Source organism: Myotis daubentonii, chromosome 5 (genome assembly GCF_963259705.1).
Source record: "Myotis daubentonii chromosome 5, mMyoDau2.1, whole genome shotgun sequence".
NCBI classification, from domain to species: domain Eukaryota; kingdom Metazoa; phylum Chordata; class Mammalia; order Chiroptera; family Vespertilionidae; genus Myotis; species Myotis daubentonii.
This window is the reverse complement of record NC_081844.1, coordinates 25791172-25806748: the sequence shown is the minus strand read 5'-3', so window position 1 is coordinate 25806748 and position 15577 is coordinate 25791172. Positions and strand designations below refer to the sequence as shown.

The 15577-nt window shown below is 40.1% G+C and overlaps 2 protein-coding genes across 6 annotated transcripts in view; both read right to left on the bottom strand.

Annotated features, from left to right (window-relative positions):
• Positions 1-6350: 6350 nt before the first annotated feature.
• Positions 6351-15577, bottom strand: part of LOC132235002 (zinc finger protein 791-like) — a 115730-nt gene continuing 106503 nt past the window's right edge. The window contains exon 5 of the transcript XR_009452964.1: positions 6351-6411. The gene's annotated coding sequence lies outside the window, so the exon portion shown is untranslated. The remainder of the gene's footprint in view (positions 6412-15577) is intronic.
• LOC132235004 (zinc finger protein 14-like) overlaps positions 7762-15577 on the bottom strand; it is a 66221-nt gene continuing 58405 nt past the window's right edge. For 2 of the 5 annotated variants that reach the window (XM_059696693.1, XM_059696692.1), the window contains exons 2-4: positions 11326-11452; positions 10834-10906; positions 7764-9596 (exon numbers count right to left, since the gene is read on the bottom strand). In XM_059696693.1, the coding sequence (XP_059552676.1) occupies positions 8129-9596; positions 10834-10906; positions 11326-11452 (1668 nt within the window). In that variant the 3' untranslated portion in view covers positions 7764-8128. Of the gene's footprint in view, positions 9597-10833; positions 10907-11325; positions 11453-15577 lie in introns of all 5 variants that reach the window. The other 3 variants (XM_059696694.1, XM_059696695.1, XM_059696691.1) reach the window with 3 other exon arrangements.

Genomic DNA, 15577 nt, shown 5'->3' with positions numbered 1-15577 from the left:
GGCGTGGACGTAAGGAATCTCTGAATATTTTCCACTGTGGTGTCAGCAATTACCTAAATTATGCAATGTGTTAAAATTGCAAGTGCTGTCTCACTGTTTTGATTTCTGTTTCCTTGGTGACTAATGCTATCTATCAGTTTTTCATGCTCTTGACCATTTGCATAACTTCTTTGGCAAAATGTGTATGCAGATACTTTACCATATTCAGATTTATTTATTTCATTTTTAAGAATTAGGTTGTGCCCTAAGTGGTTTGGTTCAGTGGATAGAGTGTGTCAGCCTGTGATCTGTTTATGTCCCAGCCTTCTATTCTAGTTCTAGTCTGAGACCTGTTCATCAGTTTGTAATTTTTAAGTAATTACTATCTTGTTTTTCATACCATGACAAAATATCATATCCCCAGGAGTAGCACACCGGGTTCCAAAGAGTGTTGATGGTGTCCTTTCAACCATAACTCATTAATTACCTGTTTCCATTCACTAAATGTTCCTTTAAAAGGGGGCAGCCTAGAGGCCTTGAACCACAGACAGGTGACCTTAGCAACTCAAGAAAACAGTGGAAGCTGTTGCAAGACCATGGGAGGAGGTGTGGTTCATTTCTGACTGTTCCTTCAAGTACAGGGGGGCGTGGCTCCAACAAGGGGACAGGGCACTTCCTCCTGCACCTGTGCACTTCAGGGAAGGGGGAAATCATAGCATTTTGAGCCTCTTAGTGAGGTGTGGTGCTGCACTGCATTCTGGGACACAAGTGAGGTGAGAGTGACCCTGGGGGTGCTATGTCCTTTGCCACAGGCCATGGAGTTGAAATTCTGGAGCGTTATTCCACAGGAGAAGCCACCAGCTTTGGTGGGGGGCGCTGCACACTGTGGAGGTAGATCTGAGGTGAGGAGGCCGTGGGTAGTCAGCACATGCACTTCTGAAAATACAGGGGAATGTGTGCAGGACTCAGGGAAGGCTCTTTAGGGACCAGTAAGCTCCTGGGAGTCTCCTAGAGGCTAGGAAAAGGCAGGGCATCCCCTTTGACATTGTTGGTGTATTGGACTGTTGTGAAATGTGCTTCCTGGCAAAGAGGGGCGTGTTCTTCATGACATGGGCTCTGAGTTCTGTCCAGAGTCACCTGAGGCTACATTTTGCCAACTCTGATTGTCTTTCCACTTAGGAAAAAGTAAGTATGAATATTAAACTAAAGGGACCACTTGTGTTTATTTTGACATTAGATTTGGCTATTTCCACCTAACTGATCTCATAGCAGAAAATTAACAAAGTGATATAGATGTTGCAGTTAAACATGTTTCCCAGAGAGCAGGCACAGATTTGGCTTGAGATGGGAAATATAAGGACTGGAAAAGGCCTCAAGACCTGCCCTGGGAAGACATGAGGCTGATGCCCAAGGATTACATTAGGACATTCCCAAGCTGACCTCACTTGTGCAGACCAGTTAGATTCCCCATTTCAGATCATAGCATTTCCTGAATAGGACTCCAGAACCCTGGTGTCACCTCAAAGGTGGGGGCCAGGGGCCCTACCACTGTCTCAGCACTTGTGTGAATGAGGGCAGCGGTTGCCCGAGAGGCTATTTCCTAAAGTCAAATTCAGTATCAAGAACGTCCTGTTGTGGCTTGTGTTCTTCTCCAGACTGTGTTCTCAGTTCTTTATCAGAAGGACGCCAAGGTGGTGGAAGGAAGTGTTGCACATGCAGAACAAGTTTACCATGTTTGTTGTTTCATATTGTTTTTAATATGTGCACATACTGTTTAAAGAGCAGTTATCATTATCAAGAATGCAGTTACACCACCATGAAGACGGAGAACACTCCATCAACCCAAAGGAACACAGTCGTGTTGGCAATTTATACTGTATCCCCTCTGAACAGGGATTTGTTACAGGTTCCTCCAAACCTGGACCTTTTCCGGAATGGCACGCAGTGGGTCACCATGTGGTCTTTTAAGTCCTGCTTAGAAACTCTGACACTGCATTTGCAATGGTACAGAAATATACAAGGCTGGAAGCCTGAGTGAAAGTTTTTGACATTGGACAATGCGGCACACATTAGGACTTCAAAATGGAGATTCTACTATTATGAGTTATGTAAATTGGGACAAGATTTCTGCTTGCCTTTCTTCATTTGCATGGTGGGAGGAATGATGGGGGCGGGGGTCATAGGAGATACCAATGATCATAAAATCATAAAATATCTACACCGCTAAGAAAACAAATTAGCACTGAAAGGAGAAGAGGGACCATATCTGTATATCCGTTACTCTTCAAAGAAATAAAAGCAACATCTTTTCCATGTTTCATAACATCTCCTGGAAGTGTAAACATGGAAATGACCCCTGGAAACAGCAAAAATGGACATGGACAGCTTGGTGCCTTATGCTGAAACAAAAAACTTTCAGCTACTCCTCTTATTAGAGGCATAGAAAATGTCCCACTTCCACGATATCAAATCTACCTGCTTTGCTGATACTCTCAATTTTTCATTAGATCATTGTCCTCTAAACATCAATGGCTTCCTGGTGTTTTAACCAGAAAACCACCTTGGACTTGTAAGTAGAGAGGAATCACTCTACTTACAGAAAACCCATATGGGTACAACTGTGCAGATGACCAGAATTTTCGTCAACTGGGAGGAACTCAAATGTTTCAAAAGGTACACAAATTGTGTCACTCTGTTTGAATAGCAGGAAAATGATATGCCATTTCAAAAATGAATTTTTAAATTATTTCCATTGGTTTTAAATAGAAACACCATGGCCTAAAGCGGTGGGAAGTCCCTCATGTCACAAACCCATGTCCATATTCTTAATAAAGTAGCACATGCTCTGAAACTTACAACCATGTCTAGAGCTTTCGGGAAAACCATTGCTGAGACCCAGGAAGGCAGAACTTTGGTGATGCTTGTCCATTGTTTAAATCCACACTCTAGCAGATCCACAAGTCTTTAAGAAGTATTACATGGGAGGAAAGATGATGATTACACCCCATTTACTGAGGCCCCTACCCTCCAAAATGAAGATGTATAATCCACCCCCGTTCCCAATTATCTCCCCTGTCAGTGTTTGGGCTTACTTTCAATGTTTTTCCTTTTCTTTTTAAAATATATATTTTTTGTTTTTAGAGAGGCAGAGTGAGATAGAAACATCAGTGAGAATGAACATACATCAGCTTCCTCCAGCACACACCTCCCTAGGGATCGAGCCCCCAACCTGGGCATGTGCCCTGACCATCAATCAAACCATGACCTCCTGGTTCATGGGCTGATGCTCAACTACCAAGCCACACTCACCTGGCAACAACTTCCTTTTCTAAGGAACCAAAGCTTTTTTATTTAACCAGTATCTCCTTTCCTACAAAAACTTAAGCACCAGCAATGCAAGACATTTTTCCTTTTGTGCCTGTATATCATGACTTGGGCAGGTGTACTAAATTAGGCATGTTTTCCATGTAAATTGCCTGGCATGTGCAGGACATTGACATAATGATCACGATCATACTTCCACCTTGGCCAGGCAACTCAGTTGATTAGAGCGTTGTCCCAATATGCCAAGCTTGTAGGTTCATTCACAGGTCACACGCAAGAATCAACCAATGATTGCATCAGCATAAATAACTGGAACAACAGATTGATGTTTCCCTTTCTGGCTCTCAAATCAACTTTTTTTCAAAGGTGAGGGAAAAAGTCAAATTCTGTCAGCAAGAACAGCTTCTGGGAAGAGAGATCATAACTTTGTTTTCTTGCTAGGTTTGTGTTCTTTGATGATATTCCTAAATTTATAAACCTCAGTTAACCGATCAAGGAGTTAACCAGTTACATATCTTGTTAGGAAGTACGTGATTTTAAATTAATATATATGTAATATAGATACTTAACTGAGGTACTTTTTGGAAATGTGCCCAATACAGCAAAGTAAATATTTCAGTATTTAGGTAACAAGAAAGGCAAACGCTGTTCGACAACTGGTTCCTGGCCTTATACTCCCTGTGGGAAAGAAAATGTCACACGTCCATCATCACACAGAGCTACTCGATGACCACCATGAATCAAGACAAAAGCAAAGGCATTCATGTCTGCACATGTGATCAAGGAGAACAGGTTTTAAAGAAATCAAAATAACCAATATTGCTTTTCTCACTAATACGATTTGTGCTTCTTACACTTTTGGTTTAGCATTAATTTTTCTGCCTTCTAAAGAAAAATGATTTTCATGATGCAAGATAGAATGAAGTTCATTTCCTTCCAGAATTCAATGCAGAAAAATGTATTGCTTCCTTAATGGAAATCAAATTGTCTATCACAAGGCAAAATATAACAAAAAATTCTTTGAAGGCTGCTGTTACTGTTACATCCCAGGCATTTATGGTTTCTGGTCATGCTTATTATTTCAATTCATTCCACCTTATTTCACTTTTACTACAGATGTGATTGTGTTGGTCTTTGGCTGAAGGGGACTAAAAAATACATGACTGAAGTTTTTAATACTTTGAATGAATAAGAAACTAGTTTGTGCCAGATATTATAAGTATGCAGATAAGAAAAAATATAATTTCCCTGAGGAAACCATGTATGAATATGTACACACATGATACTTCTGACTCAGAATGTATGATTAAATGGAAAAAATTACAAATTGATCTGAAAATACATAATTACTATGGGATAAATAAATACATCCTCGGGAAATAACAAAACACCATAACATGTCTTAGCATAAGAGTGGTTGGGAAACAGTTAATATTCCATTAAAAATTACTGAAGCACTGCCCTAGATGGTTTTTCTCAGTGGATAAAGCAAGAGCCTGCAAACTGAAGGATTGGGGGTTGATTCTGGTCAAGGGTACATGCCTGGGTTCCAGGCTTGATCCCCAGTAGAGGGTGTGCAGGAGGCAGCTGATCAATGAGTCTCAACATTGATGTTTCCATCTCTCTCTCCCTCTCCCTTGCTCTCTGAAATCAATAAAAAAAATTTTTTTAAAAATTACAGATGCATTTATTAGGAAAAAAGGCACATAACTTTAATCACATACAACCAAAGATAACTGAAAACATTGAGAGATTAGGCTCAGCTCTGAGTGACAGCACACATCTAGAGTCTGCCTGAAATGAGGAAAGTGCCGATTCTCACGTGTCTCAGAGCCCTCACTGCAATCACAAACTGTCACATGGCTCCTTGGCACTGCACCATTGCAGCTGCCACAGTGGCATCTGAATCACAGTCAGTAGTAGAACCAACAGGACAAGATGATTACTAGACAAATTAGACCTCATGCAAATGCAATCTAGAGAACAGTGCATACCTTTCAGAAAACAGCCTCAACCATGACAGTCTACATTTACCTGTTGGACATCTATGGGCTTGCAGGAAAAGCCAACCTACGCTGGGTCGTTAATGTTGAATTCTGAACCACTGTAAGCTTACTTAGAACTGACATCAAGGGAAATGAAGCAGTGGCTGGCTGATTTGAGGAAAGTCTTGGCTGGCAGGGTAAAGACTGAGAAAAACAAACTGAAATATTCTCTTCTTTTTTTTTAATTTTTATTGATTTTTTACAGAGAGGAATGGAGAGAGATAGAGAGCTAGAAACATTGATGAGAGAGAAACATCGATCAGCTGCCTTCTGCACATCTCCTACTGGGAGGTACATGCCCTTGACCGAAATCGAACCTGGGACCCTTCAGTCCGCAGGCCGACGCTCTATCCACTGAGCCAAACCGGTTTTGGTGAAATATTCTCTTCTTAATGTGAACTCCGTAGCACAATTCCCAGCGAAAAGCCACACACACACACACACACACACACACACACACACACACACACGAAAAGAATACACAGGGGTACTCTACAGTGAACAGTTAATATGCATGAATATATGGCAATACTTCTTGACTAAAATAGTGAATTTCAAGTGCTATTGAAAAATTAAAAAAGAATATATATGTGTGTGGGGCCTATTCATTCAATTCCTGTCAGGGCACATGGCAAGACAACACATCGATGTTTCCCTCTACTTCTCTCTGCCTTCATTACTCTAAAGCATCAATTTAAAGAAACTAACAAAAATAAGAATGAGTACTGATAATGGACCAAATATGAGAAAAATTTATAGAACTTCTTTAATGCTGTGAGTTTTGGGGAGTATATGACTTAATTTTCAACAGACTTACATGTACCAGTTAGATACACTAACAGGATTTCCTACTAGTGCAGTTTTCTAGCTACTCTAAAAGTATTTGTGAAAACTTTAAAGTTTTTTGTTGTTGTCAATCATACAGTATACATTCTCACATGGTATTGTAGGGATATGAGGCAACATGAAGGTTTTCCTACATTTTTACATTCAATACAACTCTCCACTTTGAGTTTTTTTCATGATCTTTCCAAGGAAAAGAGACAGCTGAAGGCTTTACCACCTTCACTCTATGTATACACTATTTCTCCAGGTGCATTCTCACATGTCCAAGAGAGGCTCTCCCAAATTCCTATGTTCATACAGTTATTCTTGGGTGTGAGTCCCTTCATGATTTTGTAAAGAACTAGGATGGCCAAAGGCTCTTCTATCATGTTCACATGACAGGGCTTCTCTTCAGTGAGTCCTTTCATCCTTTACAATAAACTGGAAGAAATGAATGCTTTCTAACCCTCTTACATTTCTAGGGTCCATCCCCAATATGGATAATCATGCATGATAGCACAGCTGAGAGATAAATGAAGGCTCTTTGTTATTCTTTTTTTAAAAATATATTTTATTGATTTTTTTACAGAGAGGAAGGGAAAGGGATAGTTAGAAACACCAATGAGTGAGAAACATCTATCAGCTGCCTCCTGCACACCCCCTACTGGGAATGTGCCTGCAGCCAAGGTACATGCCCTTGACCGGAATCGAACCCGGGACCCTTCAGCCTGCAGCCCGACGCTCTTCCACTGAGCCAAACTGGTCAGGGCTCTTTGTTATTCTTTACATTAACAGTGTTTATCAATAGATTTTGCTTCCACGTGTCTATAAAAACTAGTTGGGAAGCTGAAGGGTTTACCACATTCCTTAAATTGATTTGGTTTTTCTCCATTATGAGAATTTTTGTTAATTTGAAAGGATCTGGGATGACTATAGGCTATCCCACATCGCTTGCATTCATAGGGTTTCTTCCCAGTATACATTTCATGACATCTCAGAGAAAAGGGATGGCAAAAGGTTTACCTCATTCCTTATTCATGAGGCTTTTTTTCATCATGACTTCTTTTATGTCTACCAAGATGTGTGACGCAACTGAAGATTTTCCCACATTGCTTAAATTCGTAAGGTTTTTCCCTAGTATGTGTTCTTCCATGCTTTCTAAGAGACTTGTAGAAACTGAAAGTTTTACCAAATTCCTTACATTCTTAAAGCTATTCTCCACTGTGCGTGTTTTCATGTCTGGGAGTGTGCAGGAGGTAAACATCAATAATGCTGTCTTTCTCTCTGACTTCCACTCTCTCAATGGAAAAGTATCCTCAGGTGATGCTAAAAAAAAAAAAGAAAAAAAAGAAAAAAAAAGAATTAGCCCTGACCAGTTTGGCTCAGTGGATAGAGCATCGGCCTGTGGACTGAGGGTCCCAGGTTCGATTCCAGTCAAGGGCACGTACCTTGGTTGTGGGCACATCCCCAGTGGGGGGTGTGCAGGAGGCAGCTAATCGATGTTTCTTTTGTTAAAAAAATATATATATATTATTGATTTTTTACAGAAAGGAAGGGAGAGGGATAGAGAGTTAGAAACATCGATGAGAGAGAAACATCGATCAGCCGCCTCCTGCACATTCCCCACTGGGTATGTGCCCACAACCAAGGTACATGCCCTTGACTGGAATCAAACCAGGGACCCCTGAGTCAACAGGCCGACGCTCTAGCCACTAAGCCAAAACAGTTAGGGCTAATCGATGTTTCTAACATTTTATCCATCTCCCTTCCTCTCTGTAAAAAATCAATAAAATATATTTTTTTAAAAAAGAATTAGGATGGTCAAAGCTTTTGTACTATCTTTACACAATAGGGCTTCTTTACAGTGTGAGTTCTTTCATTCATTAAGATTTCTCTCCACAATGCAAGTTTTTGTGGATTTGAAGGGAATTGGAATGAATAAAGGCTTTCTTCCATTACTTATATTGATAGGGATTTTCCTTATTATGAGTTCTTTCATGACGTTGAAGGGAAGTTGGATAAGAGAAAGCTTTACCACAATGACTACATTCATAAGGTTTTTCCCCAGTGTGAATACTTTCATGAAGTCGGAGGTGATATTGATCAGGGAATGTTTTACCACATTCCTTACATTCATGAGGCTTCTTTCCCTCATGACTTCTTTTATGTTTTCCAAGAGAGCTGAGCCAACTGAAGACTTTCCCACATTGCTTACATTCATAGGGTTTCGTCCCAGTATGAGTACTTTCATGATTTCTAAGGGAATAGTGATGATGGAATGTTTTACCACATTCCTTACATTCATGAAGCTTCTTTTCTTCATGACTTATTTTATGATTTGCAAGAGAACTGCTGGAACTGAAGGCTTTTCCACATTGCTTACATTCATAGGGTTTTTCCCCAGTATGAGTTCTTTTATGATATTGGAGGGAAGTTGAATAAGAGAAAACTTTACCACATAGCTTACATTCATAGGGTTTTTCCCCAGTATGAGTTCTTTCATGATCTCGGAGAGAAGATTGATAATAGAAACCTTTACCACAATGCTTACAGTCATAGCATTTTACCCCGGTATGAGTTATTTCATGACGTTGGAGGGCAACTAGAGAATAGAAACCTTTGCCACAATGCTTACATTCAAAAGGTTTTTCCCCAGTATGGGTCCTTTCATGATCTCTAAGAGAATAGCGACGAAGAAATGTTTTACCACATTCCTTACATTCATGAGGCTTCTTTTCGGCATGACTTCTTTTATGTTTTCTAAGAGAGCTGAGCCAACTGAAGACTTTTCCACATTGCTTACATTCATGTTTCTTGCCAGTATGTGTTCTTTCAGGATTTCTAAGAGAAGTGGAACTGGAAGCTTTACCAGATTTCTGATATTGATAGGGTTTTTCTGCAGTGTGTGTTCTTTCATTTTCTCCAGAGTACTTGGGAGAATGGAAAGCTTTGTCACGTTGCCTAGTTTGATATGGTTTCTCTCCACTATGAGTGTTTTTGTGAAGTTTAAAGTAACTGAGACGACTAAAGACTTTCCCACATTGCTTACACTCATACAATTTCCCAGCAATATGCATTCTTTCATGATTTCTAAGGGAAGCTGAATAGTGGAAAGCTTTCCCACTGGGGCTCCCTTCATGGCTTCGAATATGTTGATGATGCTTGAAAGCTTTCTCAGGTTCCTTACATTTATAAGGGCTTTCTTCATATTCTTGACACAGGTATAGTTTGGGTCCAATGTGAGAACTCAAGTGGCTATTCAAGGATAAATAATGCATGAAGATTTGCCTACACAACCTGGATTTAGGTTGTTTTATTTCAGTAGGAGTTTCCTTCTTTTCATTATGATTTGGAATCTGGCTGAAGTTTTCTCTGCATTGACTACCATCCTTCCTTGTACAGAGTCTCTCTACCATATGACTGCTGTATAAATCAGAAGCATATTATTAATACTCTGTTAACCATTTAATATTTATTAATAGCATGAAAATGACATTTTTACCATTTTCAGAGCAAGGGTGGAGTTTCTGTACATTCCAATTTTTGAAAGTGTATATCCTAAAACCTCTGAAATAGACTGGATCATAGATATTACAAAAATACTTACAGTCATTAATGGTACTTCTGTATATTGTTTTCAAGTGTAAATATTTTTTATACACTAAACATATTGCTCATATTTAAGAAAAAACATTTGATGAGATTATTCAAAGAATCAACAAATTTGAAACTGGGCCGATATAATTGGATTACCTGTTTTTAAGATTCTGTTTCAGACCAGGCCCATATGGCTCAATGGTTCAGCATGGACCCATGCACCAGGGGGTTGCTGGTTCAATTCCCCAAAAGGCAACATGGCAAGACTTCAGACTTATTAACCCCAGTATAGGCATGCAGGAGGCAGCCAATCAATTTTTCTATTTCTCCCTCTCACCTCTACACACCAAAATCAATAAAAACATGTTTCCACACCAACAGAGAGGCTCACTGATTGAGAGCTGACCTCTGAACTAGGAGGTCACAGTTCAATTCCTGTTCAGAGCATATGCCCAGGTTCTGGACTGGATTCCAAGTGTGGGGCATGCAGGAGGAGCCATCAATAAATCTTTCTCATCATTGATATTTTGCTCTCTTTTTCCCTATCCATAGCTCTCTGAAAAAAAAAAAAAGTCCTATATAATAAAAGCCTAATATGGTAAGTGTCCAGTCATCCGGTCTGCCATTCAACCAGTCAAAGCATAATATGCTAATGATATACTAAGGCCACTCGGCCGCTCGCTATGATATGCAGTGACCACCAGGGGGCAGACGCTCAACGCAGGAGCTGTCCCCAGGTGGTAAGTGCGCTCCCACAGCAGGAGTACTGCTCAGGCTGAAGCCGGGTTCATGACTTATGAGCACAGTAGCTGTGGCTAGGGTCTCTCCCGCTTCCGTGGCAGCACTAAGGAGCAGTGAGGCAAGTGGTAAGGAGTGAGCAGGCAGGCGGTTAGGGGCAAGGGATCCAGATTGCAGGATAGTTCAGGTAGGGGTGAGGGGCTCCCCATCCTGCCCCAACTCATGCACGAATTTCATGCATCAGGCCTCTATAAATATATAAAAACAAATTTTGGAGAAAAAAAAAAAGATGCTCTTAATGCTTTCTCATGTCAATGTGACTCACCTAAGATTCATCCCATAATTTTCATACTGATCTTCACTGTGATGGTCTTCACATTTTTCTTCTAAAATACATGCTAGAAAAAGCATTACAAACTATTAAACTATTAAAGAATATAAAAAATGGTTAGGTTTTAAGTACACAATGAGCTGTGATCATTCCTAGTTTAATTACCAATGTATTCCCTTTCCATATTTCAGTTTCTGAAACAGCATTAATGAGCAAGCAACACTAGTTTTCTAATTGACTAAATAAGTAACAAGTTGTTGCCGGCCAGAATCACACTGTGGTTGACTGTCAACCTATGAACCAGGAGGACACAGGTCAATTCCCAGTAGGACCGGTTTCCAGGCTAGATCCCTAGTGTGAAGCACACAGGAGGTACCCAATCAGTGATTCTCTCTCATCATTGATTTTTCTCTCGTTCTCTCCCAACTCCTTCCTCTCTAAAATAATTTAAAAGGTATTTTTAAAACAAGAATTTGTCATAACTACCTGCTGATGCCAACTTCCAGAAGGTTTCCAGCATCACATCTGTGTAGAGTTTCTTCTGGGTCAGATCCAGGAAAGCCCACTCCTCCATGGTGAACTCCACATTAACATCCTCAAAGGCCACTGAGTCCTAAAACATCCCATATATGCATATAGGAGAATGCGTGAGACATTCAGCACTGGGGATTTATATACAAGAAGTTCACATAGGCCACGTGGTCCCCAACATTCAGTGTATGATTTTATTGTAAGACTATTGTTAATTTGCTGCACTCACTTCCTCAAGAACACATGGAATTTATTGATATGATTTTACTGTGATCACTTCAAGTCTTCATTGCTCTGAAATGTCAGGGTAAAGAGCACTTCAAACAACTTTTATATTAATAAATTAAAATACTTCTATTTTATGAGAAAAGTCATCTCTATTATAACCACCAGCAGTCCATGAAACATACTGTCATATCTACATAAAATTTCAATGACTATGAATACAATAAAGGCCTGGTAGCCTTTCTATTCTCATCACCAAACAGGAAAGGCCAAGTGGTGAGTGGAAATTCAAGTTGGAACAAAATGTATTTGGCCATATTGTCCTGAAGTACTCCAGAATATTACAAGTAGTTAGATATACCTGAATGAATGAAAATATTCTTATGGAGGAGTATGAATGATCAGTTGTTTTTATAATATTTATTAGTAACTCAGTTTGACCTTTTGCCTCTCTCATTTCATGGAGATAGGACATTAGAGTTAGAGCTCAGTCATGAACAAGACAGGACAACTTAGTACTCTACAGAAGTCCTCTACTCATGATCCTGAGGGTTACTTCATACTGATTTTTAGGACACATAGAAACGTACATTGAAATCATTGAATCACACTCAAAAGAAGTCTTTCTGGCAGAATTGTGACTCTATAACCGGGGCCTGAACCTTGAGGAACAATTTAAGATTTAGCATGTGCAGGGCCCTTTATTGAAATCATCGATATTTTCTTTTCTTTTCTTTTTTAGATTGTGTAATTATTTATTACAAATAAACGGTGGTTTCACATCTGTCAAAAATGGGTCCTGTTTTTACATGTGTGTGCAGGTTCTGAATGTATAAGAAAGGGTCATGTGCTTAGTTTGTCCTTGCAAAGCTCACACGTACATCACTAAATACTTTAAAAATAGAACTATCTCCTTTTGAACCAATCTGTTTAGATTCACGATAATAAAATAGTATGGAACTAATGAAATACAGTGATAGGAATTAGGAAATGTGACACTGATGGTTCTGGGCATGTGAAGGGTGAGGGACAGAAGGGTACACACGGTCTTCCCTTCAGTTCTGCTGGAGAGATGAGCTCCGAGGGCCGAGCTGCTCCATGCCCAGAGGAGGTGGGTGTGGTCAGTGGCTCTGTTACAGAGCTTCTTGCCAAGCAGAGACCTTACCCGACCCACAGGAACCCTTTTACTCCAGAAAACAGAAACAGCCAGTTCCCAATGGGCATGGGAAAACCAGTGTCCCCTCCTGTGCACGGTGTCCTGATGGGGTGACGGGGAGGTGGGCGAGGGGAGCAGTGCAGAGTTGTTAGGCAGCGGGAGTGGGAGTGGAAAGGCCATGAAATGTCCACAGTCCTGGCTGTGCCCACGGCCTGGGCGGCTCCTCCAGGCCCTGGCTGAGGGATTAGGGCTGATTCTCTCGGGAAGGGAATATCCCATGGGTGGAAGATTTACAGGCTGAGGGTGGGCCGTGTGTTAGTTTGGGGCAAATCCCTCAGCATTCCTGCTGCCAAGCCCTCAAAGGAATGAGGCAGAGGCACCTCTCACCCCCAAGACCCCTTCGTGGACATTTTAGCAGCTACGTGATTTTTAATCCCTTCAAGGAGACTTTCTATCCTGCAGTCCCATCCCACCCCACTGTTGCTGTTTGTCTGCCAGCTGTGTCAAGCATCAAGGGGAAGGGGGGGTTTTATACTCACTGAAAGACTACTGATCTTACCGGGAAACCAACCTGGTTACTGTACTGTTGTAAATATCATACCCTTTATATCCTGTATATTGGCTTCTTTTAAATAAAGTGAAATGTCTTAGGAAAAAAAAAGGCAAGGCAGGGTGGGACCCAGAAGCCCAGAAGCCACCTGATATGGTAGTAACTCTATCAGTAAGCACTCTGAAAGTCAGTGACATAAATGCAATTAAAGGACAGATTATGAGGGTGAATTAAAAACATAACCCACTTTAAATATAAAGACACATATAGATTAAAAGTAAATGAATTAAGCTGCAGCCTGTTTTGCTCAGTGGATAGAGCATTAGCCCGTGGACTGAAGGGTCCCAGGTTCGATTCCAGCAAGGGCATGTACCTCAGTTGCTGGCTTGATCCCCAGTCCCTATCTGAGCATGTGCAGGAGGCAACCAATCAATGTGTCTCTCCCTTTCCCTTCACTCTCTCTCGAAATCATTAATATTTTCATGTTGACGTGGCACATGATTCCAATATACATAAGGGGTCTTGTGAGTACTGAAAATATAAGGCGGAAAACTCTGTAAAACTTGAATAAACACTATGTTCCACACCTGAAACTAAAATAAAATGTAAATGTAATTGGAATGTAAACTATAAATGGAACCATATATAGTGTTTATGGATAGGAAAAATTAATATCATTAAAATGTCCATACTACCTAAAGCAATCTATAGATAAATTCAATGCAATTTCTATCAAGATACCAATGGTGTATTTCACATAACAAGAACAAATACACAAAAATTTTATATGGGACCAAAAAACAGCCTGAATAGCAACAGCAATCTTGAGGAAGAAAAACAAATGTGGATGAATCACACTACCTAATATCCAACTATACTACAAGGCTATAGTAATCAAAACAGCATGGTCCTGGCATAAAAAAACAGCATATAAATCAGTGGAACGAAGCACAGAGCCCAGAAATAAACCCATGCCTTTATGGTCACGGAATACTTGACAAAGGAGGCAAGAATACACAATAAAGTAAAGATAATATATTTAATCAATGATGCTGGGAAAATGCCAAAAAAACAAAAACAAAAACAAACAACAACAACAACAAAAAACCAGAACAGCTTCTTACACCATACACAAGAATAAACTAAAAATGTATAAAAGACTTAAATGTAAGACTCAAACCCATAAAAATCCTAGCTGAAAAAACTGGCAATAAATTTGTGGACATTTCTCCTAGCAATACTTTTTCTGATATGTCTCCCCGGGAAAGAGAAACAAAAGAAAAAATAAACAAATGGGACTACATCAAACTAAAAGGAAACCATCAACAAAATAAAAAAGCAAACAACCCAAATACAGAACATATTCACCAATGAAACATCTGGTAAGGGTTTTCCCCCAAAATTTATAAAGAATTTATACAACCCAACACCAAAAAAAAGAAAAAAAAAAGTCATGAGTTCAGTTCCTGATCAAGGCACATGCCCCAGGGAAGTGTTTGATTCCCAATTGGGGTGTGAATGAGAGTCAGACAATAGATGTTTTTCCCTACCTCTCTCTGCCCCCTTGCTATCTTCTAAAGTCAATAAAAAACATACCTGCCGGTGAGGATTTAAAAACATGAAATAAAAACAGCAAAGGAAACAGCTTATATAAAAAGAAAAATGGGCAAAGGACCTGAATAGATACTTCCCCAGAGGACATACAGATGGCCAATACTCATGTGAAAAATGAAATTAAAACCACACTGAATAATCACCTCAAACCTGCCAGAATGGCTATCGTCAATAAAGGCACAAAGGACAAGTGTCAGTATGGAGTTTCCTCTAAATTTAAAAATACAACTGATTCATGGCCTGTTGGGGACCACACGAGACTTGGTTGGAAAGTTTGTAAGGAGGACATCCCAACAAAAGGAAAGTGTGTGGACGGCTGGCTACCCTGTTTATTGGAATTCCAACTTAGGGGAGTGCTGAAGGCTGTGCCCCTATTTATTCCTTGATCTTTCCAAATAAGTCTGTGCACATGCAGATCCCCTGGCTGTTTACTGGAATCTTTATACTTAATCTGTGGGTGTCCTTACTTAAAGGACATTCCAAATACATGTGTCCTCCCAAAATTACTGACCCTACTGATTGTATCTGAAAGATAAATTTTATCTCAAACTGCTGCTACAATAAGGCAAGCAATACCAGGCGGGCAATCGAGGCTGCCTGGTTCCATTAGCCAGGTCGTCCCTGAGCCCTCTCTTTCACTGCGAATGTTGTGTTGCACAGAT